The 19,043-nt window shown below is 37.3% G+C and overlaps 3 protein-coding genes across 7 annotated transcripts; 1 reads left to right on the top strand and 2 right to left on the bottom strand.

Annotated features, from left to right (window-relative positions):
- On the top strand, nucleotides 4-5,046 carry LOC109711564. 4 transcript variants are annotated; one of them, XR_002216641.1, is made up of 8 exons: nucleotides 4-377; nucleotides 776-838; nucleotides 963-1,099; nucleotides 1,307-1,344; nucleotides 1,441-1,489; nucleotides 2,158-2,322; nucleotides 2,891-4,168; nucleotides 4,251-5,046. XR_002216641.1 is itself a non-coding variant. In XM_020234696.1 (7 exons), the coding sequence occupies exons 1-7, from the start codon at nucleotides 19-21 to the stop codon at nucleotides 3,055-3,057; spliced, it is 978 nt and encodes a 325-aa protein (XP_020090285.1). In that variant the 5' UTR covers nucleotides 4-18; the 3' UTR covers nucleotides 3,058-5,046. The 4 variants fall into 4 exon arrangements, 1 of the variants encoding a protein (XP_020090285.1); XR_002216642.1 differs by having other exon boundaries at nucleotides 2,891-3,258; nucleotides 4,034-5,046; XR_002216643.1 differs by having other exon boundaries at nucleotides 2,891-3,258.
- On the bottom strand, nucleotides 7,316-9,021 carry LOC109711773. Of its 2 annotated transcripts, none has more exons than XM_020234993.1 (2): nucleotides 8,386-9,021; nucleotides 7,316-7,913 (listed from the first exon to the last, which is right to left on the bottom strand). In XM_020234993.1, exons 1-2 carry the CDS (start codon nucleotides 8,957-8,959, stop codon nucleotides 7,486-7,488), a joined length of 1,002 nt encoding a protein of 333 aa, XP_020090582.1. In that variant the 5' UTR covers nucleotides 8,960-9,021; the 3' UTR covers nucleotides 7,316-7,485. The 2 variants fall into 2 exon arrangements, with proteins under 2 accessions (XP_020090582.1, XP_020090581.1); XM_020234992.1 differs by having other exon boundaries at nucleotides 7,316-8,021.
- LOC109711775 (UDP-glycosyltransferase 73B4-like) lies at nucleotides 14,145-15,997 on the bottom strand. Its single transcript, XM_020234994.1, is given in 2 exon segments — nucleotides 14,145-15,536; nucleotides 15,538-15,997. Coding segments are annotated over 2 exon segments (1,542 nt in total). The 5' UTR covers nucleotides 15,975-15,997; the 3' UTR covers nucleotides 14,145-14,431.

Genomic DNA, 19,043 nt, shown 5'->3' on the forward strand with positions numbered 1-19,043 from the left:
AGAGTTCTCCGCCCCCGCATGGCTTCTTCCCTCGCCTCGCCCCGACCCCTTCTTCTCCCCCAAAAGCCACTGCACAAACCCTTCGATCTAGGGTTAGGGTTAGGGTTCCACTCTCCTCGTTCCGTCCCCCTCGGCCGCCGCTCGTCGCAGCTCCGGTGGAAGCTTCTCCCCATAGGAAGCGTAGTGGAAGCTTCGTTGAGGAGGGGTGCGGGAGGGGGGAGCTCCTCTTCGTCGTCATGGGACGACGAGCCCTACGAGCTCCTTCCAGGGGGGAGGAGAGCGTACCTCGACGAGCAGGACGTGGCGAGCTTCCTCGATCCCCCTAAGGAGCTCATCCCTATCGATCCTGATTCCTACAACCCCGCTTCCTATCTCTGGTGAGCTACCATTCCAAGCGTCTTCTTCTTCTTCTTCTTCTTCTTCTTCTTCTTCTTCAAATTGGTATTGTTAGTTGATTTCAACTTCAACTTTTGGAATTTAATTGCATCCGGGGAAAAAACAAAAGTTTATGTGCTGAAGCATGTATATGCACTACACTCCACAATGCTTGCTCTTTCACCATTTATTGGCACAATATGATGTCCTTTTACATCATGTAGTTCTTAAATCTCTCTGAAAATGTGATTTTTTTCCTTTTATTGTGGTTGTGGTCTACGAGTTCTTATGTGTTTACCATTTGAGCTTCTTCTTTCCTCTTAAGAATACTAGGGAACTACTAAAATGTTCATGTTTGCTACAAATTTATCTGGTTTTTTTAAATTTATTTAATTTGCAGGAAAAAAATTGGAGATATACCTGAAGAAAGAAGAGATCATTTACTCTCTACACTGAAATCTAGGTGAATTCTGATGCCAGGCAACACTACTTATAAATTATAATGAATTATTGAAGTTCTGTTTTGCTATTGTGGAACAAGTTATGCACATTTAGATTCAGAAGAGGTTATTGTTTGCAATGTTCAGGCACATATCTAGGATGTGGGAACTAGCTGGGACGCGTTACCAAGATGTCAAATTGGCAAAGCAAAGTTCATCTCCATTGTTATCCATGAGCGGTAGTTCGCCAGCTCTGGAAGTTTGGACTTGCAGAACAAGCAAAGGTGCTTTCCCTAGGAAAAATCTGTAGTCAATAAGAAAAAGGAAAATAAATTTCTCTTATTATTTCTATTTTAGTTTTGTCAGAACTGAGAACTCACATTACATTTTTTTTTACTATATAATTTGGCTCTATCATCTTGTTATTTGTTCTACTTATTCAAAAATCTGATTATTTTCTAACACTTACTGTGTATTCAAATTTCAAACAGGTGCTTTGCCAGTTCCTTGGTTTAATGACTTCAAGAAGGTGTTCTAGCTATAGGCTTTCCCTTATCATTTCACATTATATAGCTATTTATTGCCTAGTTTACAACTTTGATATAACTTCGTCTATGTTGCACAGGTTATTTTCCGTGGCAAGGATGGGGATACATATGGGCGAATAATTCTTGGTAAAATTTTTTGGTATTGTTAAAAATATGTGATTTCATGCAAATCGTACATGTATATGATTATTTACTTTTTTGTTTTTAATTTACAATAATGTCAGCAATATATTTGGTTTTCATTCTATGATGTCAACATAACATTGTTTAAAAGTCACCACAGTAGTATCAACTGCTTGGAGGCAATGATAGTAATATGATTTTTATCTTTCTGTTCAGAAATGTCAAGTAAATATCACTCGCACACTTTAAACCATGAGGCTGATTGAGACATGCAATGGGCTCGAAAGTATTATGACGAAATTATTGCAGTTGGACTCCTCAAAAAAATATTAGTCTTGGTGCTTGATTATAGAGAATCTTAAGCAAACGAAAACCAGAAACATGGCCAGTATAGTAGCATCATAATATACTAGATCCTGACTTTTAGGGTCTACAAACCTGATTGCTAGAATTAACTCGTGCATGATTTAATGCGTGCGCATGTATTTAGACAGTTGTCACATGCACATGTATGTAGACTGTTGATTGCTTCAATCTACTTTTTCATGTTACGATTTTTATTTTTCCCGAGGGAAATCTATGTTTGCTATTCTGAGTTATGGCTCAGTTTCATGGGATTTGGGTGTTCTGTTTGATCTGTACATGCTAAACTAGCTTCTTTTCGCCTTTAGGTGCATTGAATCCATTCAGCGTGGCGAGGTCATATCACCCATTGTACTTCAAAGTTAAGCAAGTTGTGGAAGTAATGTCCACCGAACAGCCTTGTGATTTGGCATATGAATTTGGGGATGGGCTTTTTGACCATGATGTTTTTCCTGAGAACTTTTTGAGACCTGGTATGCTATCCCATTTTAATTGAAATTGAAACTTCTATTGTCACTAGGTGCTTATATTGGAATTAATTGGTTGTTGTCTTAGATGCATTGAGTTTTATAGGCTGTGTCTAATGTCTTGATCATCGAATTCTATCTAAGTTGCCATGATCAAATTCTGTCTAAATTCTCAAGACAAATAAGCTAGACAAAATTTTACTAGTATCATTGCAAGTTCGTTTATAACTATAACTATCTTTACTTTCTGCTAGTACTTCTACTTCTCAAGAGCAAAAAAATTTCAGAAATATTTTCCTTTAAGAGTACAGAATTTTATTTGTATTTTCTTTGGATGAGTGTATAAGTGGGTAAATGGGTAAACAAGAAGCATATAGCTTGCTGGAAAGAAGTATTACTTGTGCCATTTCATCTAGAACAACAAAAAAGCTCAAGTAGTTATATGTTCCATATTTTACCATTCTATATGCATTTGCTATTACGTACTTGGTTAATCAAAGTTGATCATCATCATCTTTATCTTTTTTTCTCAAAAAAAAGAAGTTTATTTTCTGTATTTTTATCTTGATCTTAGTAAGACATCCTTGGCCGTTCAACGATCAATTGGTTATCTACATACGTCATGCCGGACCAGGTAGCTTAGTTGGACAAGCATGGCAAGAAGGGAAAAGCCTAGAACAAGTTCCCAAGAAGTTGTGTGGGGAGATCTTAATGGTGAAAGATTATTCCACTACTGGTTAGTGGTTGCTGATCGGGGGTTCCTACTAATCTGCAAGATCAATTGAGGTGACTCCAATCATCAGAGCTGCTCTCGAATTCAACATTAAACATCTCTATTCAGATTTAATGACGAGCAGCGGTGCTAAGAGATTGGCATGAGTAGAGAACTGATGTTGCTGACGCCTTTTTGAGTGAGGTCCTAATACTAGGTTCGAGGTCAAGGTACAGCTTGAATCCTTTGCTGTTCACTTTTGGCATATATTTTGGAGCAATTATCTCATCCATTCAGGAGCTTTTACATGTGTACCCCTGCAGAATTACTGTTTGCTTTATAACCCTGTTAAGCCTAAACTTTCAGATATACATGTAGTTTCTTATAAGAATAAGAATTCACATTATGTTAGGTTCATTATGTTAGGGTGTCAGGCTGTCAGCTAATGCATGGACAAGTATCTTAAACAGGGGCAGCTTTTTTCAGTGCATGGATAATAAGAAATTAAGTTTTGAAGGCCCTGTATAAAAAAAAAAAAAAAACTGTTAGCTCCTTCACATTTACTAAATCAAAGAGAGTAACATTGTGAGAATTCATGAGAGTGTATTCATTCATTTTCTTCTGCATATTCCAAAGATAGAAACCAAGTCCTTGAGCCCAATTCATCATCACACCTCATTGTTGGTAATCAAAGTGTTATCCTGTTTTTCTCCAATCTCTACTTGCTCTTCTTTGGCCTTCCTACACTCATGGAGAAAAACAGCGTAGACCACGAAACCAATGAGCTTCACCAAATAGAAGAAACCCAAAATCCCGATCCCACCCGATGATCGAATAAATGTTTCATTCTCGCCGCTTTTGTTGATGGACAACAATGCTGGATTAACAACACTAGCAGCCAATACTACCATTAAGGCGACCCCTTGTAGCTTTCTCCCTTTCTCCTCCTTTCCAATGAATTCATCTTCCATTACTGATATCCATATGTTGGCAATGTGTAAGTAGAAGAATATCTCCACAAGGACCACTGTATTAGCTAGGACAACTAAGCACACACATCCGCTGCCGAAGATTGCGGCAGAGATGAATGAGAACATGGCGAAGAAGTAGACAATAATTAGGAGAACAATCAAGAAGAAGGTGATCGCCGGTCTCGTCCATTCCGCCTTGATCTTGTGCGACAAATCATGCAACCTGAGTTCTTTCCCTCTGTGCAAACTAGATGTCGAACGGAGAGTTAGTAGCAGTATCAAGGAAGCAAAAATGCCGAGCCCAATCGCTGAAACCGCTTCTGCTTGAAGGAACTGTTCCATAATCTCGCTCATCTCCTGAAGGATTTGTTGAGCTTCGGGGCCTGTGAGATACCTGGGCAATACAAACACAGTGGGGGTTCGGATAGTATTCGAGGCCATGTTGAATCCTAATGAGAGAAAGAAGAAGGGGAAGAGGATGGTGAGGGTGATTACGGCCGCGAGCCTCGAGTTTAGCAAGAAGATAGTGGAGGGCTCTCTTAAGACTACTAAAACACCAAGAATGGTAGTGAATGAGCTTTGGATTCTCACTGCATGTTTTCTGATGCTATCCATGCTATGCTAATGAAGTTTTGAAGCTTTCCAGCTTGAGATATTTTTGTACAGAAACAACAAGAGCAAGATGGTAAATAAGACGTCGACGACGATGCGATTTCTTGAGAATTAAGTCCATTTCATCTGCCGTATCGTAGCATTCGCACTTCTTCGGCGGGCCATAATAATTTTGTATTTCTTGTTTGCTTTGTTTCTGATGTCTGATTCTTTGTTTTTTTTTTTTAAATTTTCTTTTCTTGTTGCGTTGTTGGCTTGCGAAATGAATCATTTAGTTTTTGGCAATATTCTAGTGTTTAGAGACCCTAAAAAGGAGATTAGTAGTAGCCTCAGGGCTAATTCCTTGTTTGCCTATTCTTAATATTTTTGTTGTTTGTAACAAAGTCATCACCCCTTAAAGAGAGGATGAGAGTAAGTTATTGCTAAATTATTTTCCTTCATGGTTATTGTGGGATTGAGAAAAGAGCAATGCTATCTGCCGATCTAAAAGTTAAATATAAAATATACGGCCTAGGCTCGGAATGATTAGGGTTCATTTATTAGTCTTATCAATTTTTCTTTTTAACTAAAAATTTTTAAAAAAATTTTAACCCCTAGAATTTATGGGTGTAAAATGTACTGTAAAGTTTGTAGTTTCCATTATATATATATATATATATATATATATATATATATAGGAGAAAGGTACACCTCTACACCCGCTAATTTTGTTTTGCTTGTTACTGATAGATGGACTTCAGTGTTAAACAGGCCGAAAGAGATGAGAAGGAAATAAGAGAGTTTTTTAATTTTTAATTGACATTTGTTATAAAAGAAAATTTTTAAATTTTTTTTGAATAAGATTATNATATATATATATATATATATATATACCAGCAAAACCAAACACCACAAAAAATAAAAAAAAATCATACAAACGATAGGTATAAGTCTCTCACTCTGATGCCTGGAGATGAAAATAACGTTTCTTTTCTCATTTTGTCTACGTAATCTTTTTTTCTTCTCCTTTTTCCATTTCCCCCTTTAATTTGGGGTCTACGTCGTTGTGTGGTAGGTTTTTTACATCAAACAGAGCTGAACCGTGTTGCAGAGGAGGGACAGTTTTGTCACCATAAAATAAAATTTATTATTTATTATTGAAGTAGTAACAGCCGACACGGACTTGTCGGGCCCACACGCGATGAGGACCGCTTCTGTGCTCCGTACACTAACTCATTTAAAGCATTCATTCCAAAACCCTTCACAAATATATCATAATAGTTAAAAAGTTAAAAACGCTCAAAATTTACCAGATCTTGATAAATATTGTTTTTTGAGTGAAACAATCAAATGGCCAAAAATTTTACTTTTTACCATATAAAAAATATTTCCGTTTTAAAATTTAAATATTACCCTTTTCTATTAATATAGATTTCCGATAATATATTTCCTCTAATTATTACAACTATATATTTATTAAAATATTTAGTTTAAATTTTAATAAAATCATGATATCCTTTAGTAAAAGATTGAATAAATAAAATTAAATCAAATGACTTAAATTGGTCTATAATTTGACTAGCTTATCTATGCCTTTACCTAATTAAAAACATAAGGAAAAAATTTTAGATATCTCTTGTAGTTTGTCAATTTTTTATTTTCATACTTTATAATTTTAAAAGTATCATTTTAGATACCATAAAAATTTTAGTTTATTTTCTATTATAAACTCTGTTAACTTCTCCGTTAAACTCTACATACGCTGCACATGAACATCGTCAGAAATGTTTCATAAAAGTCGATAAAAGAGTACGAGACTTCTTAAGATGTAATTCTAATTATTTTTTGTGAATCTCCAACAGAGAAAAACGACAATGACAATCCACAATGAGCGTAATCAGCTAGTGATTGTTTTAACGTAAACTAAAAGGTAACAAAAAATAAAAAAAATAAAATAATAAAGTTAAAATCATAAAGTAATAAAGTAAAAAAATAATAATTTTCAGAAACTATAAATTTTTTCCAAACAATAATAAATAATATAAAAAACTACAAAAAAAAAATTTTAAAAAAATTGAAAAGTAATAGCAAAATCTATAGCGACAATAGTTTAACTCCATTACTCAACCACAAGATCAAAAAGGATAATATCTAATATATATTTTAAAATTTTAAAAATATTTTATTTATTTTTAGAAGGCTAAAATATTTTTATTGATTATGAAAACAAATTACTTCAAATATTTTCATTTTCTTTAGGTTGCTACTAATGAAGTTAAATTTTAAAAAATACTTCAATAAGTTCAAAATAAATTTATCGTCCTTAGAGCAAGTGGTAAAGGACTTGCTGGTTGGTACTCGAGACCCAAGTTCAAATTTTAGTTGCAGCTAAGTTTCTTTCTAAATAAAATAAACGAAGCGGGTAGTGTGCTACCTATCTCTCAAAAAAAATTCAAAATAAATTTAGAATTTTCTTTTAAAAAAAAAATAACATACTGGCTGTTTCATTCATTAGAAAGATAAATTAAACTATATAAATAGAACATCCCAGACCTCGAGGAGGACGGAAAAAAAAAAACTAACAATTATAATGGTGCCTATATAACTACTAAGAGAAATTGCTCCCACTGACTCATCAGATGTTTAATCTTGAAGATTTCTAGGAAAGGGTCTAGATTGCTCAACCTTGTAAATTTGGAAATCTTGAATAGTAAGAACAGGCAAATAGATCAAACAAAGTACCAAATGTATGATATAAGCACAAGATCAAATGTATGTATATGCACCAAAGTACCAAACAAGTATCAGCTACATATTTATATATGTAGCAAACTTAGGTACACACGACATATGTAGAGAGAGAGATAGGGAGATTAATTATTACACTACTAAGGATCAATAGTTTGCACCGACCTTAACTGCAGTGGAATAAGGCAAGGGAGAGTAGATGAACCCTTCCTCCACCTTCACCACTTGCTCATCCAATCCATGGCTCTTCCTGCAGTGGTAGTAGAACACGGTGTACACCGACACGCCGTAGAGCTCCCACGCGGCCGCCGCGGCGGCGGTCGCGGCCCCGACCTTCATCAGCTGGTCGGGGGGAGTTGGGGGGTCGGAGGCGACCAGCGCCGCGAAGGCGCCGTATATCGCGAGGCGCACGGCCATCAGGATCAGGGTGAGGGCCGTGCCCGTCGCCTTGTTCCCGATGAACAGCTCCACCGACCACGACAGCGCCCCGATCCCCCACGTCTCCTCGACGGCCGAGATCACCAGGCTCATCGACCATCGCGTGTACAGGTAGAAGTAGAGTAAGATCGATACCCCTGATCCATCCATCCATCCGTCGTATAAAAATTTGAATGCACTTTTCCGGTGACTAAGATCTACTGTAGAATTCGCGCTTTCGAAGAGAATCAGATCTCTCGAAAGCGCTTTTTAAACTCTAGAATATTAAAGCGGATGCGATTTTTAGATCTAATCGATTAATTTGAAAATTATATGGAAATGAGATCACGGGATCCAAGAGCTAAGTTTCTGATGACTCTGCTACAGAGATGCTTCCCCCAATCGTATTACTACAAAAGTAGTTCTCGGAATCGCACTAGTTCGGCTTTGACGATTTTTTTTTTTTTAAAAAAAAACACTTCTACTTGTGTGCGATCGAAAATTATAATACCATTATTATATAATAAAAAGTACAATATAATATTAAGAAACTAGAACGAATCGTGTGCGCGCGTGTGTACATATATAGAGAGAAAGAGACAGATGGAGATGGAGATGGAGATGGAGCACCTGAGAGAGAGAGGGCGGAGGTGGTTAGGGTTTTGGGGGAATCGCCGGCGACGGAGGAGTAGCCGATGGAGAGGGCGAGGACGTAGAGGCGCGTGACCATGGCCTTGTAGGAGCGATCGACGACGCGGGCGACGAGGGTCTGGGGGGAGAGGGAGGAGCCGAGGTAGGCCATGGCGAAGGCGTAGGAGGCGGCGACGAGGAGGAGGAGGGAGGCGGCGAAGGCGGCGAGGATGGGGCCGTAGTGGAGGCGGGCGACGGCCAAGACGTCGACGAGGGCGTCGGCGAGGAGGCGGGGGAGCGCGTCGGCGGGGATCGGTGGGCGGGGCGGGGCGAGGGACTTGGCCTTGTGGAGGAGGTCGGAGAGGAGGGGCGAGATGGAGAGGAAGGTGGAGGAGAAGAGGAGCGTGGAGGAAGCGAGGGAGAAGAGGAGGAGGGGGAGGAAGAGGGGGAGCGTCTTCGCCGGGAGGAGGAGCGCTTCGCGGAGGATGGAGATGACCGGGGGGAGCTTCGAGGAGGAGGTGGCCATGGCGGTGGTGGTGGTGGTTTTGGAGGAGGAGAAGAAGAGGAAGGTCATGGTGGTTTTGGTTGTAGGTAGGAAGAGGAAGAGGAAGAGGAAGAGGAAGGAGATGAGATCGCTTTGATGAGNGAGAGAGAGAGAGAGAGAGAAAGAGAGAGAGAGAGAGAGAAGAGGGGTGGTGGTGTGGTGGTGACTGGTGAGAGAGTAACAAATCGACAAACGAGAACTGCTACAAGTCCGCGTCCACCCAAAAAGCAAAGGTAATTTTTATAATATTTTTTTTTTATCGAATAAACTTTAAATATCCTCATTTCTATAAATTGGTTACTTTTCTATTTTAATATCTCATAATTTAAAATATATCAATTTAATATTTTATTTTTTTTTTCGGCTAAAATTTTTTTATTAACTTTTTGTTAAATTATATATAAAAAATTTAAGATAACTCACTTTAGTATTCTTTAGTTTTAATTTTATTACTAATTTGATGAAAAAAAGGTTAACAAAAAAATATTATAGTGTACCAAAATGATACAATGATTAATGGAATATTGATGAAATTCTGGTAATTAAATGAGGGACTAAATGTGACTTTTGAAAGTCAGAACAGAAATATAAAATTATTTACAAATTTTGTTTATTTTTACATTTTAGCCAATTTTTATCCGAAGACATTAGAATTTATTTACTTATTTAGTTTTTTAATTTAGAAATAAAATTAATGAGTCTTGTAAAGAAGAAAAATATACTTTTGATGGAGTGGTCCTAAGTATTGCCAGCCATTTTGTGTAATGAATTTTAAAATCCTCGTCAAGAAAAGAGAACAAAGATCAACCATTCCTAACACAAATTATAAAAAATTTAGTAATTGATATCTGAAATCGTAATTTTAAATTCTAATTACTTCACATTTTCAACGAATTTATAATTTTTTTTACTAATATTATTTGAATTTAAAATTTTTTGATATAATATTATAGAATATAATCATTCGGCACTAAAAGCTTAGACTGTTATACATTAGTATAAAGAAAAGTCTTATTATTACTTTTTACTAGCAACATGTAAAAATAAATAAATTTTCATATGGATAGGCGTAAAATGTAGACTCTATAAATAGAGTGTGCATATATTTTTTTTCTATAAAAGTAGTATCTTTATCATTAGTATTATTAAATGTTTTGGTACTCTTTTAAACTTATACATATATCAAAGGGCTATAATAGACTTAAAAAGAAAAAAGTTAATAAATACATGAATCGCAAATATACGAACGCAGTACGAGAACTAGTACTTAATGTGGATAAAAAAATGCCACCAAAACTGTGGCAGGTGCAATAAAACCTGTTTGGGGCGTTTGGCCTAACACCAGCTTAAAAGCCTAAAAAATGTAACGCTCACATGTCACGATCTGAGTAGCTCTTTGTGGGCCCCACGTCGTTTGGAAACAGATCCTTTTGCCTCTTCAATAATTCTATTACACGACAATGATGGCGATAGAACACCGGAGACCAAAACAATAATATCTGTAATTAAATTTTTTGATACTTGTACGAAGGGATGTGCGGATAGAATGATACTAATTTTTTAAATTTGAGTGAATTATTAATTAAATAGTATAATTTAATGAATAAAAATAATTAAATAAATATAAATCTAATGACGAAAAATTTGATATCGCCAACTGCTAGGTGCTATTTAGTAACTGGACTCCTCCTACAAATACCTCTTAATATTATTTTTATATATCTTAATGTGTCGATAAATTTATGTGGTATATGAGACTATCCACCCACTTAATCTTAGGNAGTATTGGATGGATATGGGAATAGAAAGATGAAAGCCAACGGTGAAAGAGGATTCACCACGTAGCAAAAATTTAAGAAAAATAATATATAGATATATGTATTGTTACGACAAACGCACAAACGGAAACGAAATGACGAACACAAAAACAATCAAACCACAAGCAGAAAATAAAGAGACACAGATTTACGTGGAAAACTCTTTGCAGAAAAAAAAACCACGGGCGAGGGAGGAGAGAACTTCACTATGGAATGAAAAGGGAATACAATGTTCTACAGGTTACAACCGACCACGATCACACGCCTCTAGGGCAAAAACGAGAAAGAAAATCGGAGCCCTCCGCTACCCACCACAGACATTCATTTTTCCTCCATAATTTTCTTTTCTAAATTGGTCGCACCGCGAAGCTGTCGGCGAGTCGTAAACCCGAACGTGGAACGATAGTAGATTTCGAGTCACATCTGACAAATATATATATAGCTAGGTTGGTATATTATCGGTAAAATGGAGGCCTCCGTGCTACCAAGTTGTTTTCAATGATGCGGCTTCCAAATCAACGATCGGCTTCGTTAGACTTGATCTACACTATTGAAAGTATTTGAAAACTAAATTTTATAATTTTTCGGTATTATTTACCTATTAAACAAATAGTCTAAAAATGAACGGCTGAAAATAAAAATCTCATAAAAAATGGTGATAAAAGACTTGAATTTAAGATCAAATGTGTTGATCTTACTCTAAATAATGAAAAGAATTTTCTATAAAAATTTCATCAGATTTGGATTGTTTTACACCGTTAAATTCACTAACGCATCACATTTACCATTAAAATTGTCAATTTTAAAACATTTTGATTACTAGCCAAATGATGTCAAAAAATTATGAAATTTAGTTTCCAAATACTTTTAATAGTGTAGATCAAGTCTAACGGAATCGATCGTCGATTTGGAAGCCGCATTATTGAAAACAACTTTGTAGCACGGAAGCCTCCGTGCTATCAATAGTATACCAGCCCAGTTTTATGTATATATATATATATATATATATATATATCAATCACAGGTCTCCGTATTATTCAGTAACGAAATATCAACCTATTTCCTAGGTTATAACTTATAACAAGGGTTTAAATGAAAGAAAAGAGCGTGGTAGGATGTAGAAGCTTCGAGCTAAATTACAGATAGGAATAAGGAGTGGGTAATATTTTTTAGGAAAACTGGTTCTTCTACCATCCAACCGGATAAGGATTCATTGAATGCGATACATGTGTGGTGGAAAATCATCATCACTGTAATACGTAAAATCCTCTGATGAGAGTTTCAATAATAGGTACAAAAAACCGGCTGTCCCTAACAAGTGGCAAAGGACTTTGTAGTTGGTATCCGAGACCCAAGTTCGAATTCTAGTTGATTCATATTTCTAGCTAAGTTTATTTCTAAATGAAATATACGAAGCGGGTAGTGTGCTATCTATTTCTTAAAAAAAAAATAATAATAATAATAGGTACAAAAATAAATATTGCTAGTTCGACAAGTATTATTAGAGCTAGATGACTTGATGCAGATAAGAATAAGTGGAAGTTGAAAGCCAAACGGGATTGGAAGATCAACAAATGTGGACATTTATTAGAAAAAGGTGAGAAGTAATTGCTCAAAGTATATATAAAAAAAAATTGTATTGACTGTAGATCGCAAACACTAGACAACTATCATAAAAGTATACGGTGATAGAAAGGACACACCTATCACTTCAGGATTCAACCACAGTGTTTATGGACTAAGATCTAACTCAACTTAACTGGACGTTAGGTCTATTGTTGGGCCTTTTGCAGGGAGGTCTCTTGTGGATGTTAGGTCTTTGACCTGACTCAACTCACCCGAACAGTAGTTTTTCTATGGACTGCAACCGCACTTAACTTATTAGGTTCACTCGAGTCAACTTATTAATCTTCTGAGCCTATTGTTATAGAGACAAAAAGTTGGATCACGGGGGCAAATCGACTCTACGAAGAGATTTTGAGATATCTAAGCTAGTTAGACAAGCGAAGTGAAAAGCGAAAAGTGTGTCGCCTTGTTGAATGTTTTTGGTTGGGCTATACTTGAAACTTTAGATTTTGGAGGGCCAACACATCATCAAAAAAGGTTAACATATTGAGTAGCTTACAATCCTTGATTGAACAAACCCACTAGGAGATAATTTAGACTGCAAAACCAAGCCCAATCAAAAAAAAATCAAAAGCGGACAAAACCCACACCCCCACCTAAGCCCACTGGATTAACAAGATTAATCTTTCAAAAATAGAAGAAGGGGTTAAAAATAACAAAAACAAATGCCTCGGAGCTCTTTATATGATATTACAATTTTGCTCTTAATTAGACTCTTTAATCTAGTTTAATACAAATCGAAGATACATAATAGGCAGCTGCAATGCAAACAACTCGCAACTAACGATTGTAGCAACAAATAGTTCGATCTATGGAACAGGAGAGGCTACAAAGTAAGAGTGAATGAAAGAACTGGCACAACTAAAAGTTCTAAAAGTTCTTCCGCTGTTCAGAACAGCAGTTTTGTATTGGACAGAAATAAGAATATTGGCCGACACACGTGCTGGAGTTTCTTAACCTATTAATATGATATAAGATGTTCGTAAGTTCACAGTTTTAATTCAATACCAGTGTTTCTAATTTATATATTTAACACTTTTCTTAACGTCTGAATTTGGGACTTTTGAGAGGCTCAATACGTGAACATAAATTAAAAGAAAAAAAAAAACTAAATAAGCTGGAGCTTGCTGGAAATAATTATTATTTTCTACAAATTTAAACTATCGGATAACAGTATTCTGAGTTTCCAAACTATCTCACAAGAACCATAAATAAACTATATTATCATTATTATGTACTAACTCTATAATAAAGCCAATTTAAATTGGCTTATTTGTCAAAGTGCCAAGCTTTTGACATTGGATGGAAATCCTACTAGCTATGGTGTGTCACCAGTTTCCATTAATTTGTTCTTTATAGAGAGATCATGGGGATTGTATACATGAATATGATATTTAATTTGATATAATTTATCATAATTCAAAGTTGATGTGACACTTCTAGAAAAGAAAAGAATAAGGTGGAAGCATGCGAAAAGGGTTTTAGCCACTTACCAGCAATACAAGGATTAAAAATGCTGTAAAATTAGTCAGGTTAGGATTGTGCAAGATTGAGTTTTAGGTCATATTTGGGTGTTAGAATAAATTTTCAATAATTAAAAATTAAGAGCATGATTAAATACCTAAAATAGAAGTGTATGATTTTAAATGACAGAAGGGGAAAATGAAAAAACGAATTTTGACAGAAAATTTTTTGTAATTTAGTCTTTTCTAAATTTTGAATGTGGAACATAACTTCTAACATTACACACATACAAGTTTACTAATACAAAGTAGAACAAAATACTCCTACAACAGTCATATTACCTGCACGCCATTCTGCTACAAGCATATTTGGATTGAACAGGAATTGAGTTCCATGATCTCTCAAGGAACCCGACGCACATAAAATACATTTAAATTATCGAAACTCTTCGTTCTTTTGTCTTATTCTATCGAAATCCAAGGCGTGCTGCGAAGCATAACTGCATTCAAACGATTTGGACTCCGTTTTGTTGCGACTCCTCTTCTTTCGTCTGATTCTATCGTAATCCAAGGCGTGCTGCGAAGCATAACTGTATTCAAACAATTTGGACTCCGTGCTGTTGCGACTCCTCTTCTTTCGTACGGCGTTCAACATCATCTTTCATTGAGTTTTCAGTATTACTACTTGCAGTTTCATAATTTTTAATCTTTCGGAGCTCCTGCAGCAAGTTCTCCAGCGCCACCCACGATGTGCCCCCCTCCGCCACGGCCGCTGCCGCCGCATCCCGCAGCTCCACTGCCCTTGCCCGCGCCCTCTGTCCCCTCTCCCCGCCTCCCCCCATCACTTCCCTCACCCCCGCCGCCACCTCGTCCCGCGTGACAATCCCGTCGCTCATTATGTCCCGCACCCTCACCCCGGCCCCCAGGATCTCCACCAAGTGCTTGGCGTTGAGCACCTGCTCGGCGATCATCGGCCACGCCAGCATCGGCTTCCCGGCCGACAGGCTCTCCAGCACCGAGTTCCACCCGCAGTGCGTCACGAATCCGCCGACCGCCACGTGGCCCAGTATCGCGTTTTGCGGGGCCCACCCCCGGACGATTTTGCCCCGGGATTGGATCTGCGCGGCGAGCGGCGCCGGCGGGGCCCACGTCTCGGATCGGACGGCCCAGAGGAACGGGTGGCCCGACCCCACCAGCCCGTGGGCCGCCTCGTCCAGCTGCGCGTCCGCCACGTGGGCCTGCGTCCCGAACGCCACGTACACGGCCTCCCCGGGCCGGTGCTCGTCGAGCCACGCGAGGCACCCTTCCGGGTCGTGGTCGGTGGGGTCCTCCTCCTCCTCGGCGTTGACCCGGGCGGCGAGGAGGGACATGGGGCCCACGAGCCACGCGCGGGCCCCGCCGCCGCCGCCGCGGTAGAACCCCTCGAACAAGTCAACGTACTCGCGGTCGAGCTCGGCGAAGCTGTTGACCAGCACGCCCCAGCTCGCGGGGCGCTCGGCGGGGCCGATCTCCTCGACCAGGAACCGGGTCACCGGGTCCTCGGGGTTCGCGGGGTTGCGCACCTCGCTGGGGACCTCGGACGGCGCGAAGAGGAGGCTCCGCGGGTCCCCGGGGACGGTGAAGGGGACTTCGTCGCCGCCATTAATGGCGGCGGCGAAGGCGGAGGAGGAGGAGGGGGAGGGTGGGGTGACGAGCGCGGAGAAGATGGACTTGCACATGGCCATGGAGAAGACGGACATGCCGTGGAAGACGAGGGCGGGGACGCCGAGGCCGCGGGCGATGGGGAGGGACCAGGAGAGTAAGAAGTCGGCGACGAAGCAGAGCGGGCGAGGGGAGGAGGAGGAGGAGTCGGCGACGAGTTGGAGTAAGAGGCGGCGGAGCGGGGCGCGGAGGAGCGCGGTGGCGCGGAGGAAGGCGGGGNCGGGGGAGGCTGCGGCGGAGGAAGGGGGCGTTGGCCGGGGTGGTGAGGATGGTGACGCGGAGGCCGCGGCGGGAGAGCGCGGCGGCGAGGTGGATGACCGGGACCGTGTGCCCCTTCGCCATGAACGGGAACATCACCACGTGCTCTCTCCCATCCCCACCGCCATGATCACCACCGCCGCTGCTGTGGTCGTCGTTACCAACACCACCCATCTCCATCCTCCTCTTCTTCTTCCTCCTCCTCCTCCTGCGCTTGCTTTTTTAATGTTGTTGGTAGTCGTTGCTACTTCTACCGCGGGAGCAGCGCCTGGTCTTCTCCTTTCGCCCACGTGCCACGCTGTTAGTGCACAAAAAAAGGTCCTGCAGGCGCAGCGCTTGATTTGACTGTTTCCGTCGCTCCGAGCTGACTTCACTCCATAAATTTAAATGTACGCCGTATCTACCGCATCGTATCGTGACAATAAAATATTAATATTATATAATTTTCGTATTAATAGCACAGTTTAAAATTTTCTATTCTCTAAGTTAATAATAAATTATTTTCTCAATAAAATTTAAAAAATTTAATAAAAATATAGACTAAATTACAGAAAATCTCCATATCAAAATTCGATTTTTCATTTTTCTTCTATGTTATTTAAGAACCTATACTTTGTCCTTCTAAAAAATAAAAAATATTCATAAGGGTACGGTGTTAATAGTATTTATAAAATGATCAAAATACCCTCTCCCTCCTCCTCTCCTCCCCAACTCTTCTTTATCTGTTGAAGGATATTTACGGTATAAAAAAATATATAATAATAGGATATAGACGGAACTCTAATGGAATACTGACGGCGGGGTCCAAAGTGAATATTTTTTATTTTTTAGGGGGGCAAAATGTAGATTTTTAAATGAGAGAGAAAAAATGAAAAATCGAATTTTGATAGAAAAGTTTACTGTAATTTAGCCTTCATTGTATTTACATTTTTGCTCCACTCATCCTTGTTTGTTTTATTCAACTTTACTTCCAAAATAGAAATATTATTATAACTAGATGGCAGAGAAAATGATTGAAAAGTGAGATAGTGCAAAATATATTTGTATTTTGAGTCATTATAAAAGTTTATTTTTGTGATAGGAGGCTTAGAGTTAAATTTTTATTTTTTAAAAGGTTTTAAACATTCATAAATGAGTAGGATAACATATTTCGGTCACAAAATTATTAATTTTATTTTTTAAAATAATTTAAAAGTAAAATATGATATATTATTTTTAGACAGTTGATCACGGACATTTTAAACAAATTAATAAATATATATATATATTAAATAAAGTATTTATACATTCAACTAGAATCTACAATAAACGGATGAATTTATAGTGTACGAATATACGAATGGACCCGGCGTATCCATCAAATTACTTTTGTGTGGTTGTCATTCCTAGTGCCCAGTATTTATTTTCTTAATCAATTGGAAACAAATTTTTAAAAAAATCCTGCACGTGGTTTATCGAATTACTTCCCTATTTAATAAAACCAATAACCTTCAACTTGTTTTTTTTTTAAACAAATCATGTATTAAGCTATTAATTAAAATAGTAAGCGTTGGGCACGAGATAAAAGTAAGAATATATATGACTCCTTGGACCGGTCACCGTGAGGTGAAAATAGTCAAAGGAGCACATCTAACAACAGAAAACTCAATAGCACCAAACGCTCGTTACTATCGATAGTATAGCAGCCGAATTTTATATATAAAATTATATTACTATACTACAGTACAAAACGCTTGATGCTATCGAGTTTTCGGTCATTGGATGAAAGGTTGTGCGGTTAAGATAATAATGATCTTCTGGGGTCGAGTCAGTGGTTAGTTGAATAGTATGATCTACAGGTGGAAATAGTCAAAAGGGGCACATCTAAAGATAGAAAATTCGATAGTATTAAACTCTTGGTACTATCGATAGTATAATAGCCGGACTCTCTCTCTCTCTCTCTATATATATATATATTAAATAATTATTACAAACGATGTGTTTAATATTTATATTTAATTTTGTAGTTCCCATCTTTGCTCAGAATTTGTTGATAGACTTATAATGAAATTTATTAAATATAAAAACATATAAATACCGTTCTCTAACAACTTAAGTTTTCTAAAATACAACGATTGTTTCACAAAATTTGAACTCAAAATCTCCCGCTTTATATATATTGTGTTGAAATATAAGAAACAACCGTTTATCTCTTTTGTTTTAAATATTTGTATTCAACAATTTACTTGACACAAAAAGATTTATAAAATTATTTTTTTTATCTATTACTTTCTATTAATTCCCAATAACAAAAGCTGAGGTGGCACGACCTCCTTTTTTAGAATTTTTTTCTAATTTTTTTTTTTTATTTTGACAATTATTACAGTATTTTGAATTTCACATTTCATACTAGCCGTTTCTATTAGCAATTAATTTTATAAAACGACTACTCATAATTGCAATCTACTACTCATAATCTATTACTTTCTATTAATCCCTAATAACAAAAGCTGAGGTGGCACGACCTCCTTTTTTAGAATTTTTTTCTAATTTTTTTTTTTTATTTTGACAATTATTACAGTATTTTGAATTTCACATTTCATACTAGCCGTTTCTATTAGCAATTAATTTTCTAAATTAGAAAACGGCCCTTCATAATTGCAATTGATAAATTTTTATAAATTATGATAATTAATTGTCAAATTATTCCAAATATGGTCCATCTCTCTTTTTCAAAATAGCCTCTATAGTTGTTGTCATTTGTTACTAAGAAAGCTTTTTCAAGTTACCATATTTTTTCTCATTATATTTCACAAATAATTTATTATTTGTTAATACTTAATGACCCACCATCTTCCTTTCTAAAATTGCATCTTATTTAGTAACTGTCACGAGACATTAATTATATTATTTATATTTTTAAAATTTTATTCATTCTTAAAATTACTTCAAGTTATATATATAGTAACTCCTAAATATTTTGGTCCTATAATTTTGCTCTCGCAGGCGGCGGTGGCGGACGCATGATGGGAGGTTTGGTTAAACAGTTTTTGGACTTTGCTAACCATTATCACTCCAGCTTTCATTTATTGGTTATCATCCACAAAACTATATTTGGATTTTCAAAATAAGATTATTTTAAAATAAAAATTATTAAGTTTTCTTTTTTTAAAATTTCTTTTTTTTTGAATTGGCGAAAGTGTCAATTTTTTTTCTCTATTTTGTTTTATTTTTGTAATATAATAAAAGAAAAAAATGTAGATACAAGAT

This window comes from Ananas comosus, linkage group 6 (assembly GCF_001540865.1).
Source record: "Ananas comosus cultivar F153 linkage group 6, ASM154086v1, whole genome shotgun sequence".
Lineage (NCBI taxonomy): Eukaryota > Viridiplantae > Streptophyta > Magnoliopsida > Poales > Bromeliaceae > Ananas > Ananas comosus.